The sequence below is a fragment of the Notolepis coatsorum genome, assembly GCF_963971535.1.
Source record: "Notolepis coatsorum genome assembly, chromosome: 13".
In the NCBI taxonomy this organism is placed as follows: domain Eukaryota; kingdom Metazoa; phylum Chordata; class Actinopteri; order Aulopiformes; family Paralepididae; genus Notolepis; species Notolepis coatsorum.
The window spans coordinates 40668731-40685084 of record NC_140177.1 but is presented as its reverse complement, the minus strand read 5'-3'; the positions used below and the strand labels follow the sequence as shown (position 1 = coordinate 40685084).

The 16354-nt window shown below is 41.6% G+C and overlaps 1 protein-coding gene across 1 annotated transcript in view; it reads left to right on the top strand.

Moving 5' to 3' along the window:
* LOC311239530 (nucleoprotein TPR-like) overlaps nt 1–16354 on the top strand; it is a 226414-nt gene that overhangs the window by 28240 nt on the left and 181820 nt on the right. Inside the window, exons 8-11 of the mRNA XM_084327849.1 lie at nt 2097–2177; nt 2541–2628; nt 3542–3682; nt 4896–4990. Of these exons, the coding sequence (XP_084183975.1) occupies nt 2097–2177; nt 2541–2628; nt 3542–3682; nt 4896–4990 (405 nt within the window). The remainder of the gene's footprint in view (nt 1–2096; nt 2178–2540; nt 2629–3541; nt 3683–4895; nt 4991–16354) is intronic.

Sequence of the window (16354 nt, the reverse complement as noted above, 5' to 3'; positions counted from 1 at the left end):
TCCGGATTTGGAATTTTCAGTTTTTTTTCCTATCAATGTAAATTCGTTTTTAAGGGGGGGAGGGGTAGACCGATCAAACTGAAATAAGAATAGACAAATGAGATCATCTAAGAATGCCTTGGCCTATTGCTGTCTTGACCTGATCCTGACAGCCGTGTTGCCCCTGATTCACCTCCGAGCAGCCAATCAGCGTGGAGACACACTTCACTGACTGAGGAGTGAACACGCTGTTGAAGTTCTGCAGTGGCCTTTTTTTTTAATTTTTTTTTGTTTTTTTTTGCCAGATTTATCTATTTTTCTCCCCATCCCAATTTAGTCGTTATGCCAATTCCCCCCCTCCCCTACCTGGTTGTTGTGCGCATGTTCCTCCTACTGGTCGGTACAAGGGAACCCTGAAGTCAACCACATGCTTCCTCCGACACATGTGGAGACAGCCAGTGCTTCTCTTCTCACCTGGCAGCGAGGACTCTCATTGGTGAAGCCAGGGTTAGAAGAAAAAAAAAATTCAAGGGCTTTTTTTGCCCCCCTTAATTGATTTTCGGGGGCTTTTTTTTGTATTTCGGGGGCACAAAATTTTTATAATGAAAATTAACATAAAGATTATAAAACATTGTTGACACTTTTTTTACAGTCTTCGTCCCTATGTTTGATAATGTAATGTTAATGTCTTCATATATAGGGCTCTACGCTAACCTTTTTCCCAAGGAGCACATGTGCTCTTAAATAAAATGTTAATAAATAAAATCTAAATACAAATTTAGGAGCACACAGAAATTTAGGAGCACAGTGACAATTGTTCAAGTAACACACACACGCACACACACACACACACGATGTGTGACATCATGGCTTGGTTTCATGTTTTGAGGTACCTTCAATTATCTGTAAATAATACATACATACTCTATCTAAATAGATTAAATATTATTGTCCCTGAGGGCAAGTTGTGTTGTTGTCTTGATATATCTACAAATAGCAGACGAATAACCGGTTGCCTCTGGATCAATGAATGTCTAATATTGAATAATATTATTAGCTATTTTATTTTTAACATCCCTAATTCCAACAGTCAAGAGGCTTGTTTCAAATTGATACATGAAAAACCCCACACACGCAACGTTTGTGAGTATAGGCTCTGGCCAGATCGATCAATGAAATACGTTGCGCGCTCAGCGCTGTGGAATGAAGGAAATGCGCATCGGGATCGGATTTGGATGTTATTCTTTGGAGTTGTGTTACAAATGGAACGGTCTTTCCCCGCCGAACACAAGTTACTTAACGTTACACAGGTCGCGCTATGCAGATGCTTAGCTTGCTAACGTTAAGATAGCAGTGTAATGCTTGATGAAAGCAGAGCGCTCTGTCTGTGTTCGCATCCTCTCAAGTGCCTGTAACACGCAGCGGGCCCCGCCTCCCTCCCTCCTTGGAACAAACATTCCACCCAAAAACTGAATTTCAGTCCAGTTTCAATCTGAACTATTAACAGCAGAGCTGTTTTGTAATCTTCACTCGTCTGTCTCGCACACTGCAAGTAAATGATTTTTCCGGTTCGCGCACACACATATTATTAGGGGCAAATACGAGGGAAATGCTCGCACTGTAGAGCATATATATAATTATATATATAATTAGTAAACTGTCGGGGGCTTTTCTTGTCCCCCTTAACTGATTTTCGAGGGCATTTGGTAAATTTTCGAGGGCATTTTGCCCCAAGCCCCCGTTAATTTCGAACCCTGGGTGAAGCGTAACGCGTGGGAGGTCACGCTGCCTTCACCATTTCCTGCCTTTAGCTGAGCAGACGCCCAGACCTGACCTGTAGGCGTCGCTGTCCACAACGCCAGATTACCACCCTCGACTTCCCTCCCGCTAACTCAGCCAAACGAGTTAGTATGACGATTGGCCCAAGCCGCAGGCAATGCTGACTCCGGGAGTCGAGACCGCAGCCTCTTGCATTGGTGACGAGCGCAATCTCCGCTACGCCATCCGACCGCCATATGCAGTGGACTTCTGATGGTAAAACCTCTCTCTCTGTCTCTCTCCCTATGTCTCTCTCTATCTCGACCTCTGTCTCTATTTCTCTCTCTCTCTCTCTCTAGTCTAAGGACCAGCAGACGGCCATGGAGGAGAAATATCGTAATGAACTCAACGCTCGCATCAAACTGTCCTCCCTGTATAAGGTAAGAGGTGACGCTGTGGTGAAGGGGCTTATGTGATGAGTAGAAGTGTCTGTGTGGTGTATAGAATAGTCTGATGTGTCTGTATGTCTGAGTTTTACAATGTGTAGATCATTGTATTAGTGTGTTTTATGTTGTGTGAGGTGTGTGTAGATCATTGTATTAGTGTGTTTTATGTTGTGTGAGGTGTGTGTGTAGATCATTGTATTGGTGTGTTGTGTGTGTAGATCATTGTATTAGTGTGTTTTATGTTGTGTGAGGTGTGTAGGTAATTGTATTAGTGTGTTATATGTTGTGTGTGTGTGTGTGTGTGTAGATCATTGTATTGATGTGTGTTGGTGTGTAATGTGTGTGTTGTGCCTGCAGGGGGCAGCATCTGAGGCCGAAATGAAGAACAAGGAACTATCCAGCGCCGTGGAGGAACTGACTAAACTAGTTAAAGAGGCTGGAGAAGGTAAGACAGACTCTAGAGGGTAAGACGGACTCTAGAGGGTAAGATGGACTCTAGAGGGTAAGACTGACTCTAGAGGGTAAGACTGACTCTAGAGGGTAAGATGGACTCTAGAGGGGGAGACTGACTCTAGAGGGTAAGATGGACTCTAGAGGGTAAGATGGACTCTAGAGGGTAAGATGGATGGACTCTAGAGGGTAAGATGGACTCTAGAGGGTAAGACTGACTCTAGAGGGTAAGACTGACTCTAGAGGGTAAGATGGACTCTAGAGGGTAAGATGGACTCTAGAGGGTAAGACGGACTCTAGAGGGTAAGACGGGTAAGATGGACTCTAGAGGGTAAGACGGACTCTAGAGGGTAAGACGGACTCTAGAGGGTAAGATGGACTCTAGAGGGTAAGACTGACTCTAGAGGGTAAGACTGACTCTAGAGGGTAAGATGGACTCTAGAGGGTAAGATGGACTCTAGAGGGTAAGATGGACTCTAGAGGGTAAGATGGACTCTAGAGGGTAAGACGGACTCTAGAGGGTAAGACGGACTCTAGAGGGTGAGACTGACTAGAGGGTGAGACTGACTAGAGGGTGAGACTGACTAGAGGGTAAGACTGACTCTAGAGGGTAAGACTGACTCTAGAGGGTAAGATGGACTCTAGAGGGTAAGATTGACTCTAGAGGGGGTAAGACGGACTCTAGAGGGTAAGATGGACAGACTAAAGCCTGAACATTGACAAGACCAACCAGAAACCTAGCAAGCTATCACCTACCTTGTCCTTCCATTGATTGTATAGGTTATTACTGTGATGATTTTGATCAATTAATTTATAAACAACTCCAAGCTAATGAGCTCTGAGCTAAATCTGAGGAACAAACCCTCTGACTGACTTATGTGATTGATTGTGAGACCATGTCCTTGCAGCCAATCAGGTGCTGCAGCAGAAGGTGTCTGAGGGGGAGGGGCTTAGAACCACATTAGAGGCGGAGCTTAAAGAGAAGATCAAGAAGATGGAGAAAGAGTTGGAGAATGCCACCTTGAAAGCTGCTGGAGAACAACACTGCTGTGAGTTTAATATATACAGTAGTGTGTTCAGTGTTTATATGTTTATGTATATATTTAACTCTTAAGAGTTAAATATATACATAAACATATAAACACTGAACACACACTACTGTAAGAGTTAAATATATACATAAATATAGTAACACTGAACACACCACTGTAAAGGTGCTCCCATAGTCGAGCGGACCGTACACGGAGCAGACTCCCGCAGGCTCAAAGCGGACCCAAAGGGTACTCAAAGCAGACCCAAAGCAGACTCCAAGTGCGAAGCTCCAATTTTCTAATGCGCGGATGTCCGCGCCGCTGACTTGGTGTCACACAAAACGCTGCTCGGGGGTTTTGGTTGACATCGAACTGCATTTAATGTGACGCCGATCTGCATTTTACTCTGACCACTCGCTCTGTGCCAAGAGAGAGTAGGGCTTGAGATGTTTGAATGGCTTTTCTAAATGAAGTGTGTAAAACTGCCAGTTTTATTTCGAAATATTGGAAACGTAGAGAACATAGAATGTTATCTCCGTTTCCAATATTTCGAAATAAAACGGGTGCTTTTATTTCATGCAATGCGTGTTAGTCATTTCAGCACCACACGCTGTCCACCTCATGTTGAGCCTATACGGTACATTGCATCTCGCTGCCTATATACCTGTTATTCAAGTGTGTAAAACTGCCCGTTTTATTATCGAAATATTGGAAACGGAGATAACATACTCTTTATTTTGACATCGGATGACTACGACATGACAGAAGTTGAACAGCGTGGGAAAAATTGTGTAAACTGGTGCGAGGCATGTAGGAAATTGGTCCGTGGAGGTCCGCTGAGGTACGATCGACTATGAGAGCTCAATGAGTCCAGTGGACCTCCGCGGAGTCCAGTCCGTGCACGGTCCGCTCGACTATGGGAGGAGCTTAAAAGTTAAATATATACATAAATATAGAAACACTGAACACACCACTGTAAGAGTTAAATATAGTCACAGATATATAAACACTGAACACACCACTGCTGTAAGAGTTAAATATATATATTTATATGCCTTTTTTTATGAATCGTGACGGCCTTTCACATATATATATATATATATACACACACACACACACACTGACACACTGAACACAAACAAACCACAACCCTACTAAGAAACACACATCCACATGAAGACTCTCCGATGTCTGGCGGCATGTATTGTTTACTGTGTGTGTGCGTCTCTAGGTGTGCCCTCTCTGACTGAGGTGCAGTTAGACTCCATGTGTCCCTCTGCAGCTGCCATAGCTGAGATTGTGAAGCCAGGCATGAAGTTCTTTGAGGTGAGCATGTAGACCATTCAGCATCCTGCTCCATTATCATCTCTATTAACATCCCAGATCAAAGTGGTGATTTTGTCTGGATAGGGAATCTTTCAGATATGATCAGCAGTTTAAACTTTATTAAACATCACATGTTCACATTTGTATAAGCTGCATAATGAAAATCAACCTACTGAACAAAACTTGTGGAAGAATTCCTTTTGGTTGCCCCACACAATAGCTTAGTTCACACCTAAGTGAGAGGCCAGTGGCTACGGCCCCCCACCCCTCTCTCTACTTAAGATCATTGGGTCTCATTCTCGAATGAAGTTACGACAAAATATTTCGTCTTAGCCAGATTTCGGCCTATTTAAGACATTAGGGCTGGGAGTGGGAGTCCTCAAATTTTCCTGAGATCTTATTTGAGAGCAGATCTAAGAGTGCTGAGGAGCACACTTAAATATGCTCTCAGCCCACGATCAAATCTCATGATTGATTGACTAATTTAAAATCTTATTATAACTTGACAGACTGTGTTCTCATAGTGATTCCTTCATGTTAACGCTACAGGCCTCCTTGGAATTAATTACTTGATCATAATTAAAATAAATATGACAATATTTGTACGATAAGAAATTACGCATTTGATGTCGGAAAAATAAATAATATGGATTCATCTGATCACAGGGCAGCTGGATTAACCATATCTGAACCAGCTATTTTGGACAAATGTATAATTACTTTAATTACTCAGATATTCAAACACAATTATGCAATTATTGTGAAATGATTGAAAATAATAATAATTGAATGCCTTCTGTGGAATTTGCATTTCTTATTTGTTACACATCTGTTTTAACGATTAATTATATACATTTGAAAGAATGCAGGTCAACATGCAATGTATCCCATTGATTGGTATACAATGGGACAGACCTTTGTTTGATTGATTGAAAACTTTATTAACAGATTGCAGAATGGGTACAGTACAGCTCAATTACATAAGGGGATGCAGACCAGAGAAAGAATTTCATCTCGTTTACATCAGGGTCCCCCATTTTCAATTCATCATAACATATATGACACACACGACACAGATAGACAGTACTGCTACATCTATACATTTATGACATACCAGATTTGCAAATACAGTACTGTTTGTGATACAAAAAGAGTCCAGAAAAGAGAGTACATTTGACGTAGAAACTGTTGGAGGAGGTTGGGTAGGAGGGGTGGTAGACTTGCACTGTACAAGCAAAACTGTACATTGGAATATTGACAACCATACTTGGTCATTTACTGTACATTGGAGGGGGTTGATATAGCTATAAACCTGCATTCCTTCGAATATATCATTAATCAATTAAACTTATATTGAAATACACTATATAGCCTATACACCAACACTGAAATGACAGTGGATAAATAAATAAGAACTAAAGCTAATCGGTGGAAATAGACTGCATTAATATTCCATAACAAGTCTTGTGTGCGCCTACGAATGAACAGTAGCCTATAGGCTTAATTATGGAATAATAAGCCATACTGCGTTCATTCATTACGCCCGCCGGCCCGTAGGCTATATATATTATGTCATTCATTCATTCATGTGTGTGCGCGCTGCGGCAGGTGTGTACCGCGAGCTGTATATGATGCCAATACATTAATCTAATCTAGTTTTGATGGGCGCAAGCGTGATTATGAAACCTAGCCGCATTTCTCGGAGACTCTCTCTGATTGGCACTGACTGACGCTAGGTTTCGTAATCACGCGGCTCTCAAAGCACTTCCGCCATTCCATTTCACACAGCTGCGTCACCAGTTGCTTTATAAGGACTGTCGGGGGCGTGGTTTTTATGCAAATGACCTGAACGGGAACGCGCTTTGGAGTTTACGACAGAATGCCATTCTCCAAGCAGATATCAGATCATATAATTTCTGCGACCCTTTCAGCCACTTAAGACATATCTCCAGCACGTTCAGGACTCGGTGTACTTGTCATAGATTATGTCTCAGTGGTTCCAAGATGAGTCTTCCAGAATATATCTTTGAAAAATGTTCGGGAATGAGACCCATTGTCTCCTTCTCTTCAGTGTCTCTTAGGCGCTTGTTACACTCAGTGTTTTTGTGCTCGTTTTTATACGTTTTTGAATATGTTTGCTGTCCCTTTTACATAGAAATGCTGTTTTTGGCGGATACGTTGTGGCCCTACTGAAAACGCTAAATTGTGTTTTCCGTTTTGGAGTAGCGCCAAAACTCGCAGACAACAGTCGTGTAATCTGCACGGAGCCGTTGTTGCGAAAACGCCCATGCGCAGTAGATACCATCTGCGTGCCCTCACCAACGTCCGGTGACGACGTTGTAGAGAACCGGAAGATAACAGGATCCAGTCATATTTTTTCAGCACTGGATAAGTCAACATGAACGACCAGGTAGCTCAGGTGTGCGCTGTGTTTATGATGGCTATTTTGTATCATAAACAGTACAGTATACTGTATTGTTGTACCCATTCTGCAATCTTAATAACATTCGATCAACCAATCAAACGGCACAGAGAGCAAATCCCGATGGGCTCAACTGAACTTGAACCCCCCCCTTCCCCCCAGCACAGACAAAGGGTTGGTAACATTAGTTCGAGGTAATAATATTCATATTGTGAGCCGATCACAGAAGGTGTCAATTAAAACGATTTACCCACATAATCATGTTCTTCAATTTACCTAACGTTACTTGTTATATTACGAACAGGATACACACACCGTTCCAGCTAACGCTAGCTCTACAACATACCTTTTGTGATATCTTGAGGGGTGTGTGGAAACTGTCTCCCACTCGCTGTAGCCTCTTCTGCAGACGGGATCAAATCGCAAAATCTAATGCACAGATCTGCATACTTTGTAGTCACGGACTCCCAGTCGACATTCGAGGCTAAATGGCTGGTTTTGTAGTCCAGCGTCACTTCAAGCAGCAGTATGACCTCGTTGTCGGTCCAAGTAAACGGGTTCGAAACTTTCGGCGCCATAGCAAACAAAATATTGTGGTCGATAGCTGTGTGTTGTTGTTGTGTTGGTGTGGATGCGTGAGGCGGGAATGCGCTCTGAACATATGTGCAGGTAAACTACTAACCTCCCACGCATGCTCAGAGCCGAATTCGACACGCGATCCGTTGCGGTCTGACCACGCCTCGTTCTGACAAAAACAAAGTACTCGGGTTGCAAACGAAAGTGTGACTCGCCTCCCGCTACGTTGCGGCAAAACTCATCTGAAAATGAAACGAAAGTCTAACCGCAGCCTTAGCTGGTGGCCAGGAGGAGAGCACTCCTCTCAGCCAAAGCTCATTTAACCTACCTGTACTTTGTATTAATTGTTTTACTATTAAACCTATTTTCATCATAAGATCTGTCTACGATATAATTGATGAATCATAATCCACCACACTTACTTTCACAGCCATCTCAAAAGAAATGTTCTCTTTATGCAAAACACTTTTCTTTCACTGTAACCTGTAGATACTGCAACCTGTAGATACTGCAACATATAGATACTGCAACCTATAGATACTGCAACTTGTAGATACTGCAACTTGTAGATACTAGAGCTGTCCCCGAAGCCTGTTTTTGGGATTTGAACTTCGCCAGGGTTTTTAATCATGCAAAAAATTTGCTCCTAAATATTTTTTCTGGTTCAGTACTGTTGAGTTTTGACTTTAGGCACATAGCGCACATTTACGCATATAACGTAGAACATAATGGAAAAATTGCTGCGGTTATTAAAAGTAGTAGTACCTACTTACTGGCAGGCATGCGTTGCTCATGGGACGGGGTTGCACACCCTGCAACCAGTCTGTGAGCAGAAGCACGCACATGCACGGAATGTGCACACAGGAATGCGCTGCACTCGACTGATGCCACAACTCGTTAAGTACTACTTTGCATAACAATACGGCCGGTCGTCAGGTGTGTTCAAATATGTTCTCAGATACATTCACACAAAACTTGTGAATGAAATGTGTTACATTCCATTCGTAGAGGCAATTAGGCACTGTCTTTAGGCTGTGTATTAGGGCTGGGCGATATGGAAAAAAATCATATCGCGATAACGATATGATAATTTTATTTTATTTCTCGATATCGATAATTATCGAATTGTTATAAGTATAATTTTTTTTTTTTTTAATTTTTTTTTTAACAACAGATGTATGTTTATTTTGCAGCAATTCTTTGTCATTGCCGCCATCTTTAGTGTTACATCCCCTCACACTCCAGTTCTCAGGCTGCAGCTGGTTTAAAAGCTAAAGTAAACCGGCTTCTCTGCTGGCTGTGGCTCCAGAGGAGTTGAACAGTTCTGGCTCTGCTAGTTTATTTTCGATCTTTTGGCGCTTTTTTGGTGGACAAACCACCGCACATGTGCACTGTGACTCGTGACTGGAGTCTAGTTCTGCTAGCACACATAGCCTACTGTGTACAGACGGTTTCAAAATGTATTTTAAATTAGAAAGCAAACCAAATAAATGGACAAGAGAAAAAGAAATCTGAATTTGGTCAGTATTGTCATTTGGACAAGCAAAGCCATTACTTTAAGTTGCAGGCAAGAAAGACAAGTCTGTCCACTGTCTCTGGTTTTAAAACTGCCCTGTTTTTGTGCTCGTTTTTATACGTTTTTGAATATGTTTGCTGTCCCTTTTACATAGAAATGCTGTTTTTGGCGGATACGTTGTGGCCCTACTGAAAACGCTAAATTGTGTTTTCCGTTTTGGAGTAGCGCCAAAACTCGCAGACAACAGTCGTGTAATCTGCACGGAGCCGTTGTTGCGAAAACGCCCATGCGCAGTAGATACCATCTGCGTGCCCTCACCAACGTCCGGTGACGACGTTGTAGAGAACCGGAAGATAACAGGATCCAGTCATATTTTTTCAGCACTGGATAAGTCAACATGAACGACCAGGTAGCTCAGGTGTGCGCTGTGTTTATGATGGCTATTTTGTATCATAAACAGTACAGTATACTGTATTGTTGTACCCATTCTGCAATCTTAATAACATTCGATCAACCAATCAAACGGCACAGAGAGCAAATCCCGATGGGCTCAACTGAACTTGAACCCCCCCCTTCCCCCCAGCACAGACAAAGGGTTGGTAACATTAGTTCGAGGTAATAATATTCATATTGTGAGCCGATCACAGAAGGTGTCAATTAAAACGATTTACCCACATAATCATGTTCTTCAATTTACCTAACGTTACTTGTTATATTACGAACAGGATACACACACCGTTCCAGCTAACGCTAGCTCTACAACATACCTTTTGTGATATCTTGAGGGGTGTGTGGAAACTGTCTCCCACTCGCTGTAGCCTCTTCTGCAGACGGGATCAAATCGCAAAATCTAATGCACAGATCTGCATACTTTGTAGTCACGGACTCCCAGTCGACATTCGAGGCTAAATGGCTGGTTTTGTAGTCCAGTGTCACTTCAAGCAGCAGTATGACCTCGTTGTCGGTCCAAGTAAACGGGTTCGAAACTTTCGGCGCCATAGCAAACAAAATATTGTGGTCGATAGCTGTGTGTTGTTGTTGTGTTGGTGTGGATGCGTGAGGCGGGAATGCGCTCTGAACATATGTGCAGGTAAACTACTAACCTCCCACGCATGCTCAGAGCCGAATTCGACACGCGATCCGTTGCGGTCTGACCACGCCTCGTTCTGACAAAAACAAAGTACTCGGGTTGCAAACGAAAGTGTGACTCGCCTCCCGCTACGTTGCGGCAAAACTCATCTGAAAATGAAACGAAAGTCTAACCGCAGCCTTAGCTGGTGGCCAGGAGGAGAGCACTCCTCTCAGCCAAAGCTCATTTAACCTACCTGTACTTTGTATTAATTGTTTTACTATTAAACCTATTTTCATCATAAGATCTGTCTACGATATAATTGATGAATCATAATCCACCACACTTACTTTCACAGCCATCTCAAAAGAAATGTTCTCTTTATGCAAAACACTTTTCTTTCACTGTAACCTGTAGATACTGCAACCTGTAGATACTGCAACATATAGATACTGCAACCTATAGATACTGCAACTTGTAGATACTGCAACTTGTAGATACTAGAGCTGTCCCCGAAGCCTGTTTTTGGGATTTGAACTTCGCCAGGGTTTTTAATCATGCAAAAAATTTGCTCCTAAATATTTTTTCTGGTTCAGTACTGTTGAGTTTTGACTTTAGGCACATAGCGCACATTTACGCATATAACGTAGAACATAATGGAAAAATTGCTGCGGTTATTAAAAGTAGTAGTACCTACTTACTGGCAGGCATGCGTTGCTCATGGGACGGGGTTGCACACCCTGCAACCAGTCTGTGAGCAGAAGCACGCACATGCACGGAATGTGCACACAGGAATGCGCTGCACTCGACTGATGCCACAACTCGTTAAGTACTACTTTGCATAACAATACGGCCGGTCGTCAGGTGTGTTCAAATATGTTCTCAGATACATTCACACAAAACTTGTGAATGAAATGTGTTACATTCCATTCGTAGAGGCAATTAGGCACTGTCTTTAGGCTGTGTATTAGGGCTGGGCGATATGGAAAAAAATCATATCGCGATAACGATATGATAATTTTATTTTATTTCTCGATATCAATAATTATCGAATTGTTATAAGTATAATTTTTTTTCTGATGTCTGGTTAGGAGTGAGGGATAATGGAGGTACTATCCAAGAGGGGGTCCGGGAGGGGGGGATTTGAGCTGGAGCATATGTGTGTAGGGTTTTAGAAAATAGGTATTCGGGGTATATTATATACTAACATTTATATAATTGTAACTTCGCTGGATATACACGGTATACGGTTAAAATGTTATTATTGACTATTTTTGTTTTATCCTGTTTCTGTACTTGCATATATTTTAACCACCTTTACTGAAAGTTTCATTATACATTGTGTGTTGAGTACTGACTTTTAATAAGTTTTGTTTTGCAATAATAAAAAAAATTAAAAAAAAAAAGTATATTTTTTTTTTTTTTTTTTTTATTTATTTTTTTAACAACAGATGTATGTTTATTTTGCAGCAATTCTTTGTCATTGCCGCCATCTTTAGTGTTACATCCCCTCACACTCCAGTTCTCAGGCTGCAGCTGGTTTAAAAGCTAAAGTAAACCGGCTTCTCTGCTGGCTGTGGCTCCAGAGGAGTTGAACAGTTCTGGCTCTGCTAGTTTATTTTCGATCTTTTGGCGCTTTTTTGGTGGACAAACCACCGCACATGTGCACTGTGACTCGTGACTGGAGTCTAGTTCTGCTAGCACACATAGCCTACTGTGTACAGACGGTTTCAAAATGTATTTTAAATTAGAAAGCAAACCAAATAAATGGACAAGAGAAAAAGAAATCTGAATTTGGTCAGTATTGTCATTTGGACAAGCAAAGCCATTACTTTAAGTTGCAGGCAAGAAAGACAAGTCTGTCCACTGTCTCTGGTTTTAAAACTGCCCTGTTGCAGGTAAAAAAAAATAAAAAAAAATAAAAAAAAAAAAACGATTTTTCGATTTTTTTTTATTTCGATATTCGATATTGATTATTAAAATATATCGCGATATTTATCGTTATCGTTATATCGCCCAGCCCTACTGTGTATGCGAGAGAACATTTATGCTCATGTGCTGGAGCGCGCGTGCACGTGGCATCATTAAAACATAGTGCAACCAGTCGTCCCATGAGCAACGCATGCCTGCTTACTGGTCACGGGAGGCTTTAATAACGTTTGGATGGTAATCCATTTTGTGAATACATTTGTTGAAACAACATCTTGGCCGATGGCTCCTGCTATCTTTTTTTTTTATAATAATAATAATAAATAACTTTATTTGTATAGCACTTTTCATACAGAGGTTGCAGTTCAAAGTGCTTCACAACAGTAAAAAATACAGGCATAAGCGAGCATAAAAAGATAGACAGGTAGAATCACTTTCACATTAGGATCTAGCATCCCAATAGGCTCTCCGCTTACAGTTTTCAGTAACACAAATAGTAAAAATAGTTTAAAATTTCAGTTTAAAAATAGTAAAAAAAAAAAAAAATTATAAAATAGAACGGACATAAAAAATACAGGCATGAGCGAGCATAGCAAGATATGGCAAATCATAGTGTTTCACATTAGGATCTAGCATCCTAATAGGCTCTCTATTCAGTAATACTCCTGTAATTCAAATAATAAAAATAGTTTAAAATGATTCAGTTTAAAAATAGTCATCAGTAAGAAGTAAAAAGTGCAATAACCGACGGACATAAAAAATACAGGCATGAGCGAGCATAGCAAGATATGGCGAATCAGTGTTTCACATTAGGATCTAGCATCCTAATAGGCAAATAATAAGAATAGTTTAAAATGATTCAGTTTAAATATAGTCATCAGTAAGAAGTAAAAAGTGCAATAACCGACACATGAATTTGATAGGCAGTGTAAAAGAGTAGGCAGGGTAAGAATAAATACAAGTTGTGTCAGGATATCCCTGATGTTTCCTCTTGCCACTAGGTGGTAGCAGATATCTATCAGTGAAATGCCTGAGCAAAGAGATAGGTTTTAAGCTGTCTTTTAAAGATGTCTAGCGAGTTGGCTTCCCTGATGTTTTGGGGTAGTTTGTTCCATAGTTTTGGGGCATAGTTGATAAAGGCTGCATTACCGATCCTCTTTTGACTGCTTCTGGGAGCCTCTAGTAGTCCAGCAGCTGATGATCGCAGTGTTCTTGCTGGTGTGTAATTTATTAGAGTGTTGGCGATGTAGCTAGGTCCCTGTCCATTTAGAGCTTTGTATGTAAGGAGAAGGACCTTAAAGTCAATTCTAAATGTTACAGGAAGCCAGTGTAAAGCGGCTAAGACTGGACTAATGTGCTCTCTCCTTTTGGTTCTAGTTAGCAGTCGGGCTGCAGAGTTTTGGATTAGCTGAAGCCTCTCTGTGGTTTTCTTAGGGAGACCTGTGAAAAGTGCATTACAGTAGTCTAACCGGCTAGATATGAATGCATGAATTAGCTTCTCAGCATCGTTCTGATTAATAAATGGTCGTACTTTTGCTATATTTCTGAGATGGAAGAACGATGTTTTCGTCACTTTGCTAATATGAGAATTGAAGTTCAGTTCTGAATCTATGATAACCCCAAGACTAGTGACCTCAGATTTGATCCAAGGGGTTAGTCCCCCCAGGTTCTTTATTAATGTTTCTTTTTTAGTTTTGGAGCCGATAATTAGAATTTCAGTTTTGTTCTCGTTTAGTTTCAGGAAGTTCTTACTCATCCATTTATTTATTGCCAGTAAGCAGTCTGTAATGGAGCTAATCACTGTATCATTTGGTTCAGCAGATATGTACAGTTGTGTATCATCCGCATAGCTATGGAAATCTACATTATGTTCTCTGATGATATCACCCAGCGGTAACATGTAAAGGGAGAAGAGTAAAGGACCTAAGCAACTCCCTTGTGCAACTCCATAGTTGTTGTCGTATATATCAGACATGTGATCTCCTAGTTTAACATAGAATTTCCTCCCTCTGATGTATGTTTTAAACCAACCTAGCACATGGTCTGAGAAACCGACATGGTTTTCAAGACGATCGATTTGAATATCGTGATCGATTGTATCAAATGCTGCACTGAGATCTAACAGGATAAGGATGGAGATCTTATTCTCGTCAGAGTTTAGTCTGAGGTCACTGATTATTTTGGTGAGGGCAGTTTCAGTGCTATGATATTTTCTGAATCCTGACTGAAATTCTTCTAAGATGTTGTTTTCTTCAAGAAAGGAATTTATTTGAACTGAAACTATCTTTTCAAGTACTTTACTAATGAATGGTAGGTTGGATATTGGACGATAATTTGCCATTTCATTACTATCCAAGTTAGGTTTATTTAGTAATGGCTTTACAACTGCTGTTTTAAAGGCATCCGGGAAAATACCAGTCCTAAGGGAAGTGTTTATGATATCTAGCACAGGGCTTGAAACACTATTAAATACCCGTTTGAAGAAAGCTGTAGGTATAGGGTCAATGTCTGAGGTGGAGGAGTTACATTCTGAGACAGTTTTGCAGAGTACATCTAATGTGATGCATGTGAAACTTCTCATGGTTACATTGCACGGTTTGCCGCAATCAACTTTATTTCCATCATGAGTAATGCTGGCCCTGATCAAGGTTATTTTGTTGTTAAAGAATAGTGCAAGTTCTTCACACTTAACCGTTGATGACTGAGGAGGTGTAGGGGCAGTGTTGAGTAGTACATTAATAGTGGAAAAGAGGATTCTGGAGTTTCCAGCATTTTCTGTAATGATTTTAGAGAAGTAATCTTTCCTTGCTAAGCGGATGGTTTTATTATAAGCAGTTAAAGCATCTTTGTATATATCACAGCATATGGTGGTTTTTGTTTTTCTCCATTTTCGCTCCGCTGCACGACATTTCCTTTTTTCTTCGTTGACCGTATTATAGTTTAACCAGGGCGAGGCTCTAGTTTTCTTCTTTTTCGTTTTTAATGGGGGGACAGAATTTAATATAGATGACATTGCATCATTGAGATTTTCTACCATTTCATTTAGAGAGCTGTCATGATTGTGTGGTTCATGTAGTCTGATAAGATCAATGAACTTTGATTCAGCTTTGTCGTTTAGGAGCCTCTTTTTAACTATGATTTTTCCACTTTTTCTCCTTATTTTTCTATTTTTCTCCCATCCTAATTTCGCCTCGCCAATTCTCCCCTCCCCTGTCTCGAACGTTGCTAGACTATGCCTCCCACTGGTCGGTTGCAGTGAGGACCAAGCCTTGCATCACGTGTCCCCTCCGGTACACAAGGTACCTTGGTGTCCTCCTTGACCCCACCCTCTCATTTGACCCCCACGTCCGCTCAATCGTTAAAATATCCTACTTTCACCTCTGCAACATTGCAAAAATCCGTCACTGCCTCTCCCCCCCCTGCTGCTGAATCCCTCATTCACGCCTTCATCTCCTTCCGCCTGGACTACTGCAACTCCCTCCTCACTGGTATCACCTCCCGCTCCCTCCATAAACTGCAAATGGTCCAAAATTCAGCCGCCTGCCTCCTAACTAACACCCGGTCCCGCGAACACATCACTCCTGTCCTCCACTCCCTCCACTGGCTCCCGATCAAACACCGCATAAACTTTAAAACACTACTCCTCACCTTCAAAGCCCTCCACAGCCTGGCCCCCCCCCCCTACCTGACTGATCTCCTTCTTCGCTACCGCCCCACCCGTTCCCTCCGGTCCTCCTCCACTGCCTCCCTCACTGTCCCGACATCCAAGCTTAAAAACTTTGGAGATCGGGCCTTCTCTCGTACTGCACCCCGACTCTGGAACTCCCTCCCCCAGTCCATCAGAGACTCCCC